Source organism: Ixodes scapularis, unplaced genomic scaffold (genome assembly GCF_016920785.2).
Source record: "Ixodes scapularis isolate PalLabHiFi unplaced genomic scaffold, ASM1692078v2 PGA_scaffold9__187_contigs__length_104089568, whole genome shotgun sequence".
NCBI classification, from domain to species: Eukaryota; Metazoa; Arthropoda; class Arachnida; order Ixodida; family Ixodidae; genus Ixodes; species Ixodes scapularis.
In genome coordinates, this window is record NW_024609884.1 from 24,097,490 (window position 1) to 24,117,740 (window position 20,251).

Sequence of the window (20,251 nt, forward strand, 5' to 3'; positions counted from 1 at the left end):
AAACTTGGCAATAATACCCAATTTGTGATTTACGTTGACCATACTACATTATTTTTTAAAATTCTACCAACACTAACAAATTAATAGATCATGCGAAAAATGTGCTAAGTAAGCTAGACAAATGGATTTTTTTCAATTCCCTAACCATTAACATACCTAAAACAAAGGCTGTTATTTTCAGGCCTTAAAATCAGAAAGTAAATATTGAAAACAACCTTGTGATTGGAACCTCAAAATTGGATATTGTGCCTTCAGTAAAAAGCCTAGGAGTTCTTTTCAAGGAGCACTTAGTTTGGAATAAGCATACTGAGATTGTCGCAAACAAACTTGCCCGCGTTGTAGGCGTTCTGACAAGGCTACGCTTGTTTCTGCCAACTAATGTAAAATTGCTTATTTAAACTTACCATTCCTTTCGAACCTCAACTTCTGTCATTTAATTTGGGGGAACAGAACTATGACAAACATTTCTAAACTATTCTTACTACAGAAAAAAGGCGTTCGCTCTATCTCTGGTTCAGCGTATACGATGCTCGTAAAGAACCACTTTTTAAGAGCGTTAATGTCTGTGCAGTTCAGTTCTTATAATGACTCACTGCTCAAGAGATACTATGTCGGAAAAATACAAAATAACAATTTTATTGAACAGGTATCGAAATTAGCAAGAAACCCAAACAGCTACAACACACGTCACAATGAAATATGGAATATACCTTCTGCACGCTCAAACTACGGAACTCAATAGCTGCGTTTGCCACCTTTACTCAATTCGCATTCTGATTAGACAGCAAATATATTTTAATCCGTTACTACGTTCGCCTTATTCGATTTTGTTTTAAGTGCACCGTGGGTTCAATGCATGTTAGCTGCTGTATAAATTGCATAGATTGTGATTTGTTTGTTTGTTTATTATTCTGAAGCACCGTTGTTGCTGATCTATATATGGGCACAGACGCAGTCAAGCCGCACTCCAGTGGCTTTTTGTCTGTGCTTCCGACACCATCGCAGTGCAATGTGGTGTCGAATAAATTTAATTTGATTTGATTTGATACTGTGTTTCTCCGGAAGTGCGAGCTAACCCGATGCTACAAGTGCGAGCATGTTGCCTTGAACCAACGTTACTAGAGGGGGCCATTTTGGGAACTCGAGCGGCATTCACCGGCGGGCCGCTGCGGTAGCGGGAGAAACAGGGGCGCTGCCGTCGCCGTGAGATTGGCTCTCTCCGCGTCGTCTGCTGCACTTGCATCGTTTGCATGGTCTGCAGCGGGGCTCCGCCAGATCCGCTGCGAATCCACCGCTAGCGTGCATCGGTTTGGGAATGATCAACTGATCTCGAGCTGTTACTCCACCTTTTATAGAAATTGCCGATTCGAGACGGCTGTTGTTGGGGTTGTGACAGTTGGAGAGTTCACAGGGGCGTCCAGCACACACTTTGAGGGAGTCAAAGTAACCAAAAAACGCTTCCAATTTTTCGAGTATTGATACCCATGGTTGAGTGATACTTTGACTCCTATATAGCTTGCCTCTGGCACCAACTTTCCTCCTATGCTAACAGCTAGAGGGAGATCCTTTTTGAATGTGACAGCCCTCATCACACAAACTACGCCTTGCTTCTCCATAAGCTTGCAGAAAATCGTGATTCTCGGGTGTCCTTTGACGTCATCATTTTTTCACTGACGAATGTGTTCATAAAATTTAGGTACAGATGTTTCAAACATCGGTGCGCTTGTCTGTTCGGTTGCTGTCATCGTCGTCTGCTTCGGGCTCGTATGTAATTGTCACATCAGGAGTAACAGAACTGGCGGCAGCGTGGGCAACGCTTCGATCGGGGAAAGGGGTGGGTTGGGGGGGGGGGGGGGGGGGGGCATTTCGTTTGCTGCTCTTCGTGGTGGGTTTCGAGAAATGTACTGAAACATTAAAAGACATACGTGGGCACAGCATCATCTTTTTAATTACCATTGACCCTTGGCCATCAGAACAGTCTGCCCATCTATGACGACCCTATTGAAAATTCCATCAAGGTACGTAATTTGGGACACTGACTGCCAGTCAGCAGCCTTGGTGGAACGTGATGGACCATCAGACGTCATCTGATGGTCCATCAGATGACGTCTGACTGCCACTGCCAAGGGAATTTCAACAACAAGGGCAGCATTTATATAAGAGTAAAGCTATACGCACTCATAAATATCGCCAAATGCCTCGATAAAACAAAATGTTCGAGAAAAAAAAAAAAGCAGGACAACCGCGGATTTGAACCCGCGACCACTTGCGTACAAATCGCACACCCTAACCGCTATGCTATGGGACCGTTTTTGAAATTCGATTTCACAAATCGTTTTATACGAGATGCTTCGGCTGCAAATGCAGTTAAGCCGTCAGCATGTTATGCAAAGCACTCGTACATCACTCGTACATCACTCGCCGTACTTCAGTTCTACTCACCTGCCATGTAGAGTACTTTCGCGTCGTAGAACGATCCTTTTGTTCGCGCGTCACCGGCCCAGTAGACCTGGTACACCTTGTCGTCTTCAACTACACCGCTAAAGTCCCTTACATCGTCGGAACTCACAACAGGCTGGGTCTTGTCGGGTAGAAATTCTACTAAAACATAAGTCATTGTAGAACCCTGGCAGGATCGACAGGTTGGAGCAAGCGGGCAAACAAAACGAGTCGAGAGCGATCGTCCATGAAAGCTCGGCGAAGCGGCGAAGCCTCTATGGGCGAAGCGAAGTGTCGTTTTCGGCGCTTCGGCGGGCTTCTGATCAAGGTTGTCGGTCGGTTGCGTGTCAAATATCTAACGTCAGCGGTTTTATGGGCTCACGTCCCGAAATCGTTTTCTCGTGCCTAGATTACTTTTCGTATTCATAGATTTGACGAAATAGTGGTGTCCGAACGAGCTTTACGTCCTTTGACCGTACGTCTGTCTGCACGTCAAAGCTTTTTGACGTACAGTCAGAGACAATCGATGTACAGTCAGAATCGCCACCAAGACATCCTGATGGAATTTCGCGGCGGCCGACTGCCACCAGGAAACCATCAGAAAGCCGACAAGCAGAGTCTGACTGGAGTTTGACTGTCGGTTAGAGTAACTTGTTGGCCAATCAGACATGCTTGACGTACAGTCAGGCACAGTCAGCGGTCCACTAGAAAACATTGACTGCCAAACAGGGTTACATTGATGGATTTTTCCTTCGGGGAGCGAGTAATGACGATTAGCGTTGTCGGGCTAAAAATGAAAATCGCAGTGTCTTTTTTTCTTTTTTTTACGTGAACATAATTTTTTTTTTTTTTTTTTTTTTGAGGGATCGCGTTTTGTCATACTTTCAGGCGCACAGCATTCTTCGGAACGGTAAATTAGTGGCGCTTCTCTTCACTTTCCGTCGCTTGTGAGGCACCACCCGCTGCGACAGCCGGGAACGCAGCAGGTCGGCATGCTCGCTCATTGACTGGCGAGCGGCTCAAACCTCCAGGAGCAAGAAAAGAACACTTACGAGCCTACGACTATGCTCCGTTCACCCTTAAACTGAGACTAGAAACTCCGCCTTCCGCGCGAGCTATCTGCCCTTGCTAACACAAGTGTGAATGCACAGGCACGCGCAACCAAAGCACTGCGGAAGCCAGCGAGCTCGCGCTGAAGGCGGAGCTTCTAGTCTCAGTTTAAGGGTGAACGGAATAGCCACCAATGACATGAGCAAGGATACGAGGAACAACAGCGAGCACGAGACGGAGACACTACTGAGAATCCATCTTAGAGCGACTCCAGCGCCACTTCTCGCGCGCTCTACGAAATGGTGCCACGCCTGGAAGTGAGTTCCCAAACTGACCCCTCTAGTAAGTAATGTTGCCTTAAACGAAGCTTTTACTACACGACCGTACGTGCATGATATGCACGATCAAAGCGCGGCCCTTGTTCTTGTAGCTTCACGCGCGGGCGTTCTTCTTCCTCCTCGAACTCGGTCGAGCGTCTGAACTTTGCACTATCAAGGCCTTGCACTATCAAGCGTCCTAGGCAAACTCCAGCTATGGTGCCCGGCCCCCTCCCCCCCCCCCCCCCACCCCTCTTTCTTTCTTTTTTTTTTTTATACTAGGTACGGCATTACTTTTTTAGTAAAGACGTGAGGAGTGGTCCTTGTCAGCCGAGAACCGCATTCCAAAAACGAGCGGCGATCGAACATATACACTCTCAGAAAAAAAGGTGTATTATTACACCCCTTGTCCCATATAATACACCCAAAACTTCAATTCGACGTACAGCGCCCCATAATCGAACAGGCGGCCCCAAAGTTTACGAGGGGCTTGATAGCCGTGTGGTACAACTTATTAAGATAGCTGACGTACGTATTATTGACTACAAAAAAGATTATCGGAGTTTTCTTGGCCGCACTGCAAAAGCTTCATGTTTTCTTCCTTTGGTCTTTGATACGTGCTTTAGCAATTTAATAAGTTATATTGCACCGTTATCAAGCCCCTGGAAAACTTTCGTGCCGTCTGTTCGACTCTAGGGCGCTGTACGCCGAAATGAAGTTTTGGGGTGTATTATATGGGACAAAAGGGTGTAAGGTGATACCCTTTTTTTTTAGAGTGTAGACCGACACGCAGCCCTGACGTCACGCAGCTGCGGTGGCGCTGTCGACGGCACGGCGCATGCGTAGACGGTTCACTTTACGCGAATTCGCTTTCTACGCACGCGCGGTGCCCACACCTGGTGTGGGCAAACGCAGGTTTGTTTGTAAACAGCGTGTCGGTCTATAGGGGATATTCACGGGACGCCATATTGTTGGCCCTTGTTTCACAGCGCATGCTCAGAACTATATCTTTTATTTATCGTCTTCCAAGAACTGCGATACTGGTTGTGTGGAATGAACGTTGAACGTGCATCCTCGTGCATTCCCCGCGGGCAGTGAAGTCAAAGCTATATGCCGGGTACCCGTGCGCTCGCCAAAACTTGAGCATCGATTAAAGCTGTGCACGAGCCGTGATCGCTTCTTCTGAAATGCCCAGAAAAGCTGTACTTGAGCATCGTTCTGAGCATGCGCTGCGAACGACGTCCAACAAAATGGCGTCCCGTGAATACCCCCTACAGAGTGTTGGGCGCTGTGCTCAAATAAATAAAAAAAAAATTAAAAAAAAAAAAGAATCACGAGCCCCCTTATTGATGCCGCTTTGTGCGACCGCCCAGGTCGCCCATCCCAAGTCCGGTACTGCCGTGCTTTCGACGTCGAGGGCACGTGACGCCTGGCGGCCATCCGAATCGTGGGAAAGACATAAAAAATCACGCATGGGAACCGACGATACTGACAGCAGACAACTTCGAGCGGGCACGCAGTCGCACGAACGCGCTGCTTACAAGCGAGCGGACTTTAGCCACGTCAGGTGTGGGCACTGCGCGTCTAGCTGCAGGAACTCGATTTGCTGTGCCCGCTGCGGCATGACGGCAAAGACACGCGTTGATCCATAAAATGTTACAAGCTCAGGCTGGAGGCGATGCAACTCAAAGACCTCCCTATAGTTCATAATGTGGTAGTTTCTAGAATAGTTCATAATTATTTTTACGCCTTGTCGAACTATAACTGTGTGCAGTACACGTGAGGCACACGCTCGCCTCGTCTGTCAATATTCGATCATATGTTCAGTCAGTAAACCGGTGGCCATCTCGTTATTTCGTCAAAGAAAGCGAAAATCTCGGACAATTTTATAACAATAGGCGGTTTTCGCACAGTAGGCAAAGTACTCAGTATGAACGGATTTACCAAAGTTCAACGTTGGCGCCTTTCTTCAACAATGGAGACCGCTACACGGCCTCGTGCTCGGATCGAGATATTGCATAATGTCGACGACAGATGGCGCCACACGACTGAAAACGTCGAAAGCGCGAACGCAAGGTCGGCTTCGCAAGGTGCGTCTGCGCTGGTTGCGCGCGCAGCGATGCCAACACATCGCAATTTCGACAGGTTGACGTGACGTCATGCACAGGCTAACACTACTGAGGTGGTTGAGTTGCCGCTCGAAGTTTTCAGCCGCGTGAATATAAAAGGTCATCGGGACCTGAAAGCTCCAAACCCAAACTCTGTTCGCAGTCTCCTTTTCTTTTTTTTCTTTTTTTTCTTTTTTTTATGTCCAAGTATTTGAGTGGACAGGTCACCCGGTAACGTGCTTCCTGTTCATGTTTGTTTGTTTGCGTTATTTTATCTACTGAATAAGCTGCGCGTAAAAAATGGCACGCCACCGACGTGGTTTTAGATTTCGGATTCAAATGCTACCGAGTTGTCCAATCTACAGGCCATGTCGCTGCTTATCTAATGTACGACTTCTCTGCAAAGGCTGCGCCCGCCCACTTCAAAAATGCGCATCGGTCGCAATAAACAAGTAAAGAAAAAATTATATTGCGCGCGCGAGAGAGTACGAAGCGACCCCAAGGAAGCGTGACGTGACTCTGCCTCGTAATTTTGCTTACTTGCTTCTCGATAATGATCTCTTCAGAACCGGTTCCCCGCGGACTGCACTTCTTTATTCGTTATATCACAATGGCCTCCTCTGGCCGAACGGCGCACCACAACAAACTGGTTTTCGACTGGCCACTTTCAAAATAACATACGGGCACACCACTGACGTAAACACGACGCGCTTTCAGTCAGCGCGACCGCTCTCTAACATGTATCGCCGACAGACCGTGCAAACTTCTCGAAGCGCTGTCAGGCCTCTCGAACTGTACTAGGAAATACCAGATAGTTGAACCGTTCAACTGGACGATTTAAACGATGCAAGCCGGTCTAAATCGACCCGGAAAACACGATTACCTGACCGCTGTCCGCTGAATCGCGGAGCAGCGCCGCTTCGCCGCGGAGAGGTACGGCGCGGCGTAACGAGTGCAGCCATCTGGTGGTGACGCTGAGAGCTAGTCAGTGCACCATGCTTGCCGCTCTGGTAGGGCTGGTGGTCTGGAGCTTGTGCTCTGGACTCGGGGCGGCAGCCCTGGCCAGCAACGAAGTCACCGACAATTTCTTGCTGGATACACTCGGCCTAAGCGGAAGTGAACCGTAAGTCGTTTTGCTCTAGCAGACGCGTTTCGCAGCCGGAGCGCCTTTTCCGGCTCGCGTACCAGCCCTCTTATGGAAGGGCAAGACCTGGTACCTGCCTCAGGTAACCAATCGAGAAATAACGCAGAAACGGCATGTAAAGGCATGTTCTCGCTATCTGTGTAACTTGGAGACGGTTTGCAAAAGAAAATGTCAAGGAACGATCGCCTCGAAATTCTGCATCGCGCTCATAATGGACAATTTAATTGCATTCCAGGGAGTCAAAGCGTCACATGGGCAGGGCCTCGCAAAAGGCGTTTGATGGTTTCAAATTTCTCAAGGCGGTCGTGCTTGGAGGGCCGTCAAGAAAACGACGCGAAAGGAAACCGATCCTAGACGCAGTTCGTCGGTGTGTAAGCAGCTGCGGCGCGCGTAAACAGGTGTTCAAGCCATTCCAGGGAGCTCGCGCACCTTCGAGTAGTTTGTGGGCGTGTGCTCTTCGGGGACTAGGGCGTAGCGGAAGAGCCATCGAAATGACGTTTTTATTTGTTTTTCCTTCTTCCACTTCCTTCTTTTGTCTTCGCTTTAACCATGACATAGTTAGCGAACTGAGTCACAAAGGTGAGTTTCTGAAAGGACGGTAGCGGAATGTCGTAAACGTTCCGTAGATGCATCGACGTTGGATTCTTTCGCAGCTACGCGCGTCTCTGAAGGCCACTCGCGGCCATTCCAAGACGCTGCACATGTCGAGAGGAGGCTCGAATTTGGCGCGTCACGCCTGGCTTCGATGCCTTGGGTGTCAGCACTTTCCAGGAGAATCGGACACATTTGAATAATCTGGTGGCGGTTTCTCCAACCGTCGACGGACGGGAGATTCCCGACACTGCATTTATCCATAGAAGGATTTCCGTCCTTCGATTTAACAGCGTCTCTGTCTGGTGGTCTTCTCGGTATTGCCATCTCTAGCTTTGACTTTAAAGTGAAACCTTTGACTTTTAAGTGAAACGAAGTATACATACACTGGTCTGTTAAGCCGATAGACAGTTAGTTTCACGCTGTGGAAAATCTGCCTGCGTGGAGATGGTGGTGAAAAAGAATTACTGTTGGGTATTAACCATGTTGAATTAACCTGAGACTACGTTTTGATGTTTCTTCTCCACCCCAGTCTCAGGTTAATTCATCATGGTTAATATTCACCCCAGCAGCTCGCCTGCACCCTTACATTTTTTTCTACTGTTGGGTAGCCCACGTTTCGATGCGAAAGCAGCCTTCAGTCCTTTAGCTTCCGGCGGTTTATACGGACATGCAAAACGATGGCTCGCGAACGTTTCCAATAAGCGACGTCCGTTGTCTCGAGTAACGCAAGCGATATTCGCGGGCAAAGTCTGACCAGTTCTCCTTGGCGGATGCGTTTACTTGTGTTTCGGTTGTAGACATCTCTGGTCGACCCGACGCGGAGAGAAAGAGCTAGCCCAGCCCGCCGTGAGAAGAGTGTTAAACCGTGACTCCCGCCAAATGGCCAAACACGTGCCCCTCTGCTGTCTGCTTATTTTTGTTGCATGTCTCGGAGGGTACGGTTGCATTTCCACCTATCAGTTGGAACGACCGGAATCTTCTCAAGATCTCTCCCTATAGTCCTCAAGAATTTCCCTGCAACCGTCTCTCTGTAAAGTTTAGCGTACTATCTTAATCATAGTTAACGGGAGCACGTGGCATTGGGGACTATCAGAGCAGTCGAACGAACCGGCGCTCAACTGCAGCGCACCCGCTATGATGCGGTTTCGCGTCTGGCCGTTAGTGTGGTCGATGCCACGCGCTCCCGTGTTTCTCTAACCGTGATTAAGACAGTACCTGAACGCTACCATAACTCCATTTCACTCAAAGTGGCCGTTTCAGTGTGACGAGAGCTGTCTCAATTAACGGAACATTCCTTGGCACTGTATAACCATGTGTAAAGAATACATTGAAGGGGCATTTTGGAAAGAACGCCCGGGTTCTACTTCATACTGAACACGAAGCTGCCAGTCTCTCGTTATCCAAGCTAAGCGCTGTGCATTCAAACCCTCTGTACTCGGGCACTTGGCGGCTCACACGTCGAATCGTCCAGGCTCCAGAGATGTCTGACACGTGGCGAATACCCTACCAGTGCTGAGCGAACGCGTCCCTTTCTGTCCATCGTTGCATAGACGTGTCCAACTTGCGCGGTTTCAGTATAGTTTCGACCACCGTGCGGTAAAGCTGGCAAAGGTCGTAGTCCCGTTTTGTCTTCTCTCCTGCGAGGAATAATGTCGCCGTCACGTACTAAGACCTTAATACGCCCAGTACGATGACGGTGAAACCGTGCAGCAAAACATACGCCAACCGCGTGTCGTCGTGCATTGTTTGGGACGTTCTTGGGTTCCTCTCGAAGGCAATCTTCAGCTCTGCGCCTCCGTCTCGCAGGGCATATACCTGACAGCTATTATTACAACGTGCGTAGTGAAGCGTGAAATGACACGCCCCCCCCCCCCCCCCCCCCCTCTCCTCTCGCCATTGTTTACGTGTAGTTAACTAACCACGCGCCTCTATATTTTGAAACTCCAATCTCCGTTTTTGTTTTTCCTTCAGAGTTTTTTTTTTTTTTTTTTTTTTTCCACGTTCCGCCTCGGAGCTTTGAAAGAATGCGGTTAAGCGTTCCACTAAACGGCGTATTGTTTCAGGGTTTTGCGGCGTTGCGTCCACCAGTGTCGAATCCTCGCTTGTCACACTTCGAGATCGGCATTTCGCGCCATTTCTCTCTCTCTCTCCAGCGCGCCCTGTCGAAATTGGTGTCGCTGGCCTGGCCGGCCGCATTTTGTGACGTGTTGAGGTCCTCGTCCCTCATTGGTTCGTCTCGCCACCAATGGTGCAGAGAAGAGGGCTCCAAACCAGAGACTGGTGAAGCGTCGCGCCCGAATCTCAGTGCTTCGAATGGGTCGTGCTTTTATTACTACCGTGTCGTTCGTTTGCTCGTTTGTTTGGTAACCGGTTTGTTGATAGATTTTTTTTTTTTTTTTTTTTTACTTTTCGCGTACCGCTTGGCTGAACGCGCAGGTGTTTATCGCGTCATGCATGTCGTAATGTTCAGCGAACACCGAGAATCGATTCTTTTGAATGATCGTTACGTGCTGGTGCACGGTATACGAATAACATTTTACCTCTATGCATCCACATTTGGCTGGTAATAATTGAAGGGGTGTTTGGTTAGGCGTGTCTGATTTAGGGTTCGTATTCCTCCCGACACTGAAGAGTACTATGATGAGATTATTGCTACGTCGAGATTCGCTGGTGTCTGGTGCAAAATTAATGCCGAACGATGAAATGAACGCGTTAGTACGGGCTTTGTTTACTCATTCTTTACTGAACAGAGGTCGTAAGAGAACCTGTTAGTATTCGCACTTTCTATTGAACCTTAACACGTGGAGACGTTATTGTTTTTAAGCAGACACCGCTAGTCGTTTCACATAAAAACACAGCTGGAAAAATAGCACGCACAATCTTGCATTACTCTGTGTAGTCTGATCTAGAAAGTGCGGCTAATCGTGTCGTGTGGTAGAGCAAGTGCTGCACACGTGTGAAGGAGTTTAAAAAATTAACAAAAAATAACCAGTGGTAGCCTGTAACATAATTATCTCATTTAGAATATTGCGGAAACTTCCTTGCGATACCGCGGCATACCCTCGAAATAAAAACTAACTTTAAGAAGAGCTGCTCCTTTGTCTTACAGCATTTTGGCAGCATGCAGCAGCCAAAACCGCCTATCGTAGTGAAACGTGCTTACGGCGTGCAAATTTGTGGTGGCAGTACGCTTTTTTCGCATTTGGCATAGTGAGGGTAGTTACAGACAACCAATCTCACCGCTTAAGTTGGTGCCTCGTCGGATGAACATATTCCACCCCAGTTTTCCACAGCGTTTTACTTGTGACAGAAATACAGCAAAAGTTGGAGATCTCTTGTTCGTGATACCTGTGTTGCGCCCTGTCCTCCCGTATACCACCTGAAAACGACAGCCCGTCTGATGAATTTGGGTATAAGGCTGCAATGCAAGCCCGAAAGGCGACGTCACTCCAATTCAAACAAGGCTTACTCTCCTTTCTTTCCTTTCTTTTTTTGTATACATTGCTGGTACATTATGTCTCCGAGTTCGTGCCTAGGTTAGAGAGGTCGAACTGCCCGGAGAGAATGAGACGACCTTTCTGTTCCGCTTGAGACTGACACTCATATTCGCGCGGAACAGGGATACAGCAAGAAACGCCGGAATAGCTTGGAAGCGTTACTAAAAGGTATACAATTTGTTTTTGCAGGTTAAACTTTGAAGGCGCATAAACGGTTGCTGGGGAAATAGTGTGGGAGTCGAACGCTTGAATTTAGCAGAGGTAATTGTTTTATTTGGGGGACGAACGGTTCTATAGGTGTCAGAAATAATTATCGGCGGTCTTAGTGACTTTGCCTCCCTTTTCAGTCCGCTTGCATTCACTTGCACTGCCACATCGTTCCCCCTTGAGCTTCAGTTCGGGAAACGAGCCTCCCTCAAGCCGACTATGGACGATGCGAAATCTATAAACACATTAACCATATCTTTTGGGCACGCGCAGAGTAAGGCGCATTCATTTGATCAATCGCTTTTCATTAAAACTAGCTAATAAGAGACAACTTTCGATGGTCCACCTGAGCAAGCACAGCTATCACGTTCGGGTTAGCTGATTTGCATATTACGCGGGGTACACATTTCAACAGTGATTAGTTGGGTGCTTGACGCCACAGCTTACGATTGACGGACGATACGCAAAGTGGGGAGCCGACGCCTACCCTAAATTCTGGTCAACTGTTGCCTAACGTGTACAATAAAACGGCACTCTCAACGAGCTTGACCTGCGGCCGTGGATAGTTTGTACCCTTTAATTTATTTTCTCATTCAAACAATCCGAGCGTGCGCACCCACGCTCCCGACTTTTCTCCGACCAAACGCCAAGGCGCCGAAGTATACGCGTCTATGATGCGTATAATGCGTGAAAAGTCAAAGAAGAAAAGTCCATCTCTTGCTTCTCGCGGAAATCGCTTTGGGAAGCGGGGAAAGGCGTCAAAATAGAGTCTGGAGTGGAGCATGCGTCGGTAAGCTTCTTTTTCACGCCGCCGTTCGCGTGTTTCCGTTCGCTCGCTCTTTTCCCGCAAGTGCGCGAAAGGTGGCACAACAATGGGGGCTTCTTCCAGCCTCGCGAGATGAAACTAAAAGCGTAGCACAAAAAGGGAGGCCAAAGGGTGGGAGATTCCACCAACGCAGCGGACCGCTCGAAGCCCCGCTGTCGGGTTGCCAGTCTTCGTGCCTCGTCGTGTCGACGGGACAGCTACACTCGTAAATCGTGGTGAGGCGGAACCGCGCTCTGCGTCCGGAGCGCGTGCTGTTTGTTCGCGCCGAAATTCGGGCGTGGCCTTTGGGCCGCTTTTATTTAGACGGAACACGTGATCGCGTAAAGCTAAACGGTGCGCGCTCGAAACTTTCTTCTTGACTTACGCAAGCTCTAAAGAGTATAGGCACATTTGTGTACACTTCCTTTCGCTTCCGTCAGTTTAACAAAAAACAAAAAAGGTTACTATAAGAATCCAAACTTCAAAACGCCATGAGAACGTCAAAAAAAAAAAAAAAAAAAACTTCCGGATTTTAGAAGGATAAATGAAATATTAACTTTGGCATTGTCCTACACAAAAGAGAAAGACGCCCAGAACACAAGTGAGGGCTTTAGACGTCAGAAGAGTGACATGGAAAGTTCAAAATCTCACAGACAATGCAGGTAACGATTCATCATTTCAATGGAGCTTGTTCCTTCCGAAAGATGAACGAATTGTCGACTTTTCCGGAAGGGGCAGGTGGCCTCGATGTCATGTGATCGCGACTTTCCTGAGCGGTTGCTACTTCTCAAAGAGTCAAAATTACGAAAAAGGGCGATGGAATGAACGACGCTTTGCCTCTACGCGTTGTGGAGTCTACCACGGTGGTTTCTACCACGGTGCTTTCTACGAAGGGGTGAAAAACCGCTGCGTGATCTTCGCGAAACATACGTTTTCGTTTATGATCGTGCAAGCACCCTAGAACGAGCTTGAAGGTATACCTTTGGCAGACTCGTGATTCTACGTGCTCGCTCACACAAGCGGGCACATGGCAGCGGCCATATGCCCTGATCGCAATCGTGCATGGTGTACGATGTGTGGTGCGGACATTTCGTCTGACTGGTGCTCATTGTTGATCGGAAATTTGATCAACGCGTACTCTCCGTTTCAGTACAACTTGGCCGACAGTGAGTGCGCTGGACGCCACGTCTCGTTGGACCAGTCGACAGTCTGTCTTTCGCAACGTCATGAATCTCCCGCCCGTACCCACACTCAAAGAGGGCGTGGTCAGGTGATGAATGGGAGGCAGAATTCATCGGTCCGGCGAGCACGTGCATTTCCAGAGTGCACTCCTGTGGAAGGTGTCACGTGCCACCCTCAGTCGCTCTCGTTGGCTCACGGGGGTCGTAGCTTAAATAGGGTATAGGTATCTTCTCCCAGAATAAATGTGTGCTTCTGTAATACGTTGCCCTGAGATTGACTACGGGTTGTTGGAGAAGGTTGTTGGAGCAACACATTCGCTGGTTCATACGCCGATGCGTGCGAAATATTTCAACTGCTGTCTCGTGTATGCGGCTCCATGCCGTCAGTAGTGCCATTATAAATGACAACGTGTGCAGGCTTATGTTTGACAATAATGAACATAGCCCTCGTTTGTTTCTGGGTTAATTTACATTCGAAGCCCAGCGCTAGCTCTCGATAATTTTGCAACACGCCCGAAACCGTGTTCGCAGTACTACTTTCACGTAGTTTGCGGTGCCGTTTAATATATATGCCGCTTTCCTTTTTTTCTTTTCTTTTTGTGCTTACATATTTTAGTAGTAGAAAAGACAAATGTTTATACTAACATTCCAGAAGTTCGCCTCTCAGACTCATTGCTCCGAGCTGTTTTCCTTTCGTCCCATTCCGGCCGTTTGCGTGCAGCTGCGGACAGAGGGCCGTTAACATTAGTCAGCCTGCGAATGATTTACACGACAGCCGGGAGAGCGTGCTGAAGCCACCTATGTGCGGGCTCGCCGGCCGTTGCATCGCGGTATATCAAACTCAGGCACCGAGGAAACAATGAGACACAGTGAATGAACCACGTGCTCTGGATGACATCTGGGTATTCCTCTTGCGGCCCAGACGGCGGCATTGCGATCCGCAAGTTGCTCGGTTTGCGGAGATATATATATACATGGAAACGTGAGATCAGATGTCGCGTTAGGTTAAATAGATTCATTTTAGGTACACAATAAAATATCGCAAAAGAGACAACGACAAAAGAGTAGACAGGACAGGTGCTGTCCTGTCTCCTCTTTTTCTTGTCTCTTTGGTGTTGTTTTATTATGTAACCTAAATATGCACCAACCAGCCCAGCAACCTGCTTTACTTAAATAGGTTAATCGCGCTGGAGAGTTAACGTGTCTAAGAGATGTTGACGTGTTAGGTGTAGAAAACCTCGATATTTTAGCCTTAAAGGTGCACGAAAGACGTTGCTTAGATCGTCTGTTCTTGGTGATAACTCATTCTACGGGATCTTAGCATCCCAGAAATCGCAAAATTATGCTGGTGCGACTTCTATTTCCCTCCTAAAAATGGGACCGCACTTCGTGCCACGCTCCTTTCTGAGCATAAAAATATGGTTGATTGATTGATTGATTACGGGCTTTATGGCGCAAAGCTACTATGGCCATACTGCGCCAAGCTTGATAAAAATATGGAGCACAGAATTCAGCGGAGGCGCCGTGATGACGGGCGCGCGTCAGCCAACCGGAAGCCGCCTCTAGTCGTCGCATAAGCGTAATTATTTTTGGATTTCTAGGATGCTTGGAGCCCATAAGATAAGTTATCACCAAGAACAGGCGATCTGAGAAACGTTTTTAGTGCACTTTTAGTGCTTGGGGTGCCAAGAAAATAAAATAAAAAAAATAACTTGTATTTGTTTACGTTTTTTACCGGGGCACCAATGAATCTTTGGTGAGCGTACGATATTTTCAATGCAATGACACATGCGCGACATTTATATCTCTAGCGGGAAATCTGTTGTCAGCATATCTAAGCAGTCCGAGCGAAGTACTGGGCAAACACTACGCGGCAATTAAACACCGCTTCTGCATTTAAGGCATATGAGACCGCTTCCGGCCCTTTCTGTTTTCATTCTGGCGCAAAGATTGCAAGAGTATAACCTAGACAGGTACGTACCGCCGAACACCACGGAAATTGCTATACAGTCGTAACCACACAAACCGAATTGAAAACAGAACATGTAATGATTTGACTATAGTCTTCCGAATTCATCCATATACCGTATTTATTCGAACATAGGTCGACCTCTTTGAGAACAGTGCCTGTGAGTGTATTTCTCTGCAACGCTCGAGAAGAGCCAATCGTTGCGATTTACGGAGGAGGAGGCCCGGCGAATGACGAGGCACCGATAACGTCGGAACCTAGAAATAAAATATGTGTAAATCGCTTCTTTTTTTTTTTTTAATTTTAACGTTATCTCTGTTTCGCCATTCGCCGGCTCCTTTCGTAAGTCTTATCGATTGGTCTCGATTAATTCTGCGGGAAAGTACACATACAGGTCTGTTCCTAAAAAAATTCGACCTATTTTCGGATAAATACAATATAATGTCACGTAAATTATGAGGTATGTGTTTATTTTCAAGTTCGTTCTCGTGCAATAAAATCACATGACGAGAAATTCCGTCCTTCAATTCCTGGCATCGACGAATTTAAATAAATAATAATAATAATGAAAACCCTATTTCTGACTTGGTTAAATCTAACTTGTTCCAGTCATAATCTAAATAAAAAAAGTTTACCATGATTATGATGCAATTAAATGCAAAGGTGCAAGCGAGCAATTAAATGCAAAGGTCCAGCTCGCTTGCACCTTTGCATTTAATTGCATCTTAATCATGACCTTAATTTGCAAGCTTCACCCTTGTTGGTGTTAGACTGGTGGCAGCTGATAAAACCTGTTTGCTCTACTGACGTCTAACCCCTGGTTAGCTCAGTTGGTAGAGCGCTCCACCTGTAATGGAGAGGTCCCGGGTTCGATACCCGGACCAGGCGGATTTTTTCGGCCGCGCACTAGTCACCTAGCTGTGTTTGGAGATTTGTGTTTGTCCTTTGACCTTGTTCCCCTTTACCATGTTTCTTTTATTTTCATAAAAATCAAGTTGGGGATGTTTTCATGCAAAGGTGAAGAACGAAATTACCAAGCTCTGAGACAGCGAGCCCAGATTTTACTTCTTATAATACACGCAACAAGTGGACAATGATATCCACGTGTCATGATATCGAACAATGCTATGAAACAGAGAGCACCCTTCTGGTTTATAGTTCAAAATAAGTCAGTCACATTAATCTCTTCTTTTCTTGTTCTTGCTGCAGACTTTGAGAGTTTTGTGGCGTGATGCAGATTTATTGTTTGCGTTTTTGCGTTTGTATTGTTCCTCCCTAGCTGGAATGTGGTAATCTTCTGTGCGCACGCTACGTGCATCCGCTGTCATATATTAATTTGTTGAATTATGACGCTCTGAGATTGACAAGAGTTGTGTTCCAAAGAATTTAGTTAAGAATTTGCGTAATTTTAGCGTTTGTTTTTTTTTTCTTTTTTTTATTATTGCTTTACTATGTGTATTAAAAAAAAAAAAACTTACTTGGGCCTCTCTAGGGCCTGCAGTATTGCCAAATACAAATAAAATAATAATGTTTACTGCTTTTTGGTTTCGGTCTACATGCTAATGCCAGAAAAAAAAATTAAATTAGTTATTTGACAGGTAGCTTTAATTTTAACTTCCATCCAGTTCCAAACGACCGAAACGCTTTAGTAATTAATTTAGGCAGCTTCCGCGGTGTCGGTCTGAGCGTTTGCAACCATCGCGTCGCCAAAAATGGTACCACCGATAAAACCACGGAAAGGCGAAATGCTTCATGCCGTGCCCTGCTGTCGTGAATATTGAACAGCGTCCGGTGTTTGTACATCTGTAGCCTAGCAACCAGGGGTTCAAGCTCTCGGTCAAGTTCGATCTGGCTCACACAGCCGGCCACTACTTTCGAGAGGACCCCGAAACGAGATCATTCTTTCCGTTCCGGCGATATCAACTGGGTCGTTAATTCCTCCGCCGTACAGGGTTAGGAAACATAAAAAAAGAGGTCAATTAAGAAATAGTATTGCAATAAAACGTTCGAGAGAGATCTCAGCGGCATTCGGAACTAAATACCGGCAGCAAACGAGAGAAAAAAAAATTGTATGTATATACTTTGTTTCTTGAGGTGTCACGAAGGGAGTTTGAAAGAGACTCTAAGAAACGAAGGGCGTGTCCGAGCAGAAAAACAGGGGGTGACCGTAGCCTATTAAGCCACGCCCGGCGTACATAATGATGTCTCTGACAATACCTAAGAAGTATGGGGCGAAGCATTCTTAAACACTTGTCTTTTTCTCTTTTTTTTCTTTTTTTACTATTTCTTGTTGGTGATTGCTGTGCGTTCTAATTTAAAAATTCTGCAACCTCGTTGACTGCGGAACGATAAAAAATATAGCCAAGACAAAAGTGAAACTATTGGCACGAACCTCTCGAATTCTAGAGCCTTCCAATCGGCGAATTCAGAGATTTGCTATTTTGACCCCGACTCAGCGCTACGTCAGACCGAGTGGCATACTCTGGCAGTTTTCAGTTACAGTGATCGCATTACTCTAATTTTAATCTGTGTTTTTTAAAGGATTTTGTAATCGTAATTTATGACCTTTGACAAAAACATAATTGTAGTTGTAATTTAATTTCTTCCGAGCGTCGTTAACTGTAAAATTTAAACGACAATAACAACGATTTTTTTTTAATGATTTTGTTACGCTGAAGCTTGGTTCTCTAATCTTGGTTTAGCCGACGCTACGAGGTAATGGGACCACTCAAGCAGCGTCAAAAGTGGAAGTGACTAGGCCTTGTCTGTTTGTGATTGGTTCAGCGATGATAGAACACGTACAGAAACACGAGGAACAACCACGATGGTGAGCTTTTGACGCTGTCTGGTTGGTCCTGTCAGCTCTTAGCGTCGGCTGCGTCTCGACTTTAGCTGAAACGAAGCATATGGAGGCGCGAGGCTGTTCCAGGAAACTAACCGCGGACGTACACAGTGAGCGATATGAAGGTGAACAGCCCTCTTCTTGTTTTTGACGCTCGTGCAAGTTTTGGAACAAGCTCTGTTTCAGAAGAGGGCTAGAACGCAAAGTTTAGACCCCAAGCCACGTACCATTTGAGACGTTGAGAGTTAATATAGCTTAAGGGAGCCTTAAAACAGCTAGCAAGAAACCAGGTAAGGTGTTCACCTTCATATTGCCGGCGGGTGAACATCTGAGTAACTAGTAAAGCTGCAGCACCCGTAACAGGGGCACAGAAGATGCCCCACTTCAGACTTATACGTATACCTGAAATACTCTGCTCAAGTTACCGGATCTTAAATACTTGTTTGTGTAACTTGGTGTTTTACAAGTACATTTGAAGTTGAGTATTTATTACTCTGACTGAAACACGTTTTGCAAGTAACTTTCACTCACTTCGTAAGTTACTCGCAAGTTACTGCTTAATTTGTCGACGCGCCTGATCTCCCTTTCCTGTCTAGACAAGACACACGGCGTACGTGTAAGGATGCACGGATTCAGAGGGCGGAAGTGACGAAGCAAAGATGCGGCATGGCGTACTCTACTCAAGTTTCTCGTCCGGTGCGTACTGGTTCACCAGACAGACATAACCTGAACCCTGCGAGTGCGAAGACGAAGCCAACCCGAGCGGCGTCGAAAGAAATCCCCCCTCGGTAGACGCTTCTCTTTCTTAGAAAGGAATAAAGAACGAGGCGACGCAAAATCAGTTTAACTTAACATGGACTATGAGAACGTACATAGGTAAAGTTTTTATATGTTGTCTTTGTAATTTTTTTACCGGTTTTCGTAGACGTGTTTGGCATCAGTCTGAAGACTCAAGAGTCGAGACCTGGAGGCCATGGAGCGTGAGACCCAGGGAATAACTCGTTCTGCCATGGTAGCATTTACGGGAAGAACGTTTCAATGTGTTGGTGAAACAAAAAAGAACCTCCAGGTGCAATGCAAGCTTTGCCTTCCATCATTCGAGCGCATCCGTGGAGCGCCTGTAGCCTGTTTAGCGTCAGCAAACCTGTGTTAAAAAAAAAAAAAAAAAAAAAAAAAAAAAAAACGGGGTCAAGTTGTTGGACGCAAAGTTTGAAAAACAGGTGTTTCTGCGAGCCAACAAGCTTTTTGGCAATGTCGTTTTTTTTTTTTTTTTCATCTTCGTTTCTTTAGTACTTAGTTGTATGACAAATTATATTGTAAATTAAGAGTATATTGAGAGTGATGTTGCTTTTTCGAGTATTTAGTACTCTACTCATTCACTTTTCAAGCTGGTACTCAGTAACTTAGCTTAAATACTTTTTTTTATGAGTGTCTTGTACAAGCCTGCGGCCCACATACAGCAAAACTGCCTTCCATTGTCAGGATCGATGGAGAGAAATAATCAAAACAATGTGATTGCGATGTGTACATTGAATATCTTATCACGACTCTCCTGTTGGCTATGTTTAGAATAATGAAGATTTGAGCCTTCGGAAGATTTTTTCTCAGTACCTGTAACACCAGTGATGTGATAGGTCTGAGTCTTTTTGGGGCAGCCAGTAGTTCAGTTTGGAGCAGCAAAAATAAATTTTCCAGCATAAGCACATATTTCATCTTCATTCATACCTGTGCGAATTTTAGTGAAGATTTGTGTGCTTGCCGGTCCCGCTAAAAGACAGTCTACTTTGCCTTCCCGCTTCTTTGCAACATTTTGATGGCATCAACAGCATGGAAGGCTTGATTCCCAAGCTAGCAGTTTAATGGCGCTTTGAAGCACCAGGCACGGTAACACGGTGCTGATTGATAAAGGACTGTAGGAATTGATGTGACTGGTTATTTCAGGTACGCAATCAAACGTAAACCAAATAGTATATTCTACTGAAATAATGTTAGAATACAATAATTCCGAGGCCCAAATAGATGTTTCCTTTAAGTTATAAAGGTTACAATACATCTGCAGTCCCAAATGCAGATAGAAAACAAAGCTTCTGTCATTTGA

At 46.3% G+C, this 20,251-nt stretch overlaps 1 protein-coding gene across 1 annotated transcript in view; it reads left to right on the forward strand.

The window, feature by feature from the left end:
* Positions 1 to 6,909: 6,909 nt before the first annotated feature.
* The window catches only part of LOC8028085 (CD109 antigen), a 76,966-nt gene continuing 63,624 nt past the window's right edge, over positions 6,910 to 20,251 (forward strand). Inside the window, exon 1 of the mRNA XM_042287170.1 lies at positions 6,910 to 7,037. Within this exon, the coding sequence (XP_042143104.1) occupies positions 6,910 to 7,037 (128 nt within the window). The remainder of the gene's footprint in view (positions 7,038 to 20,251) is intronic.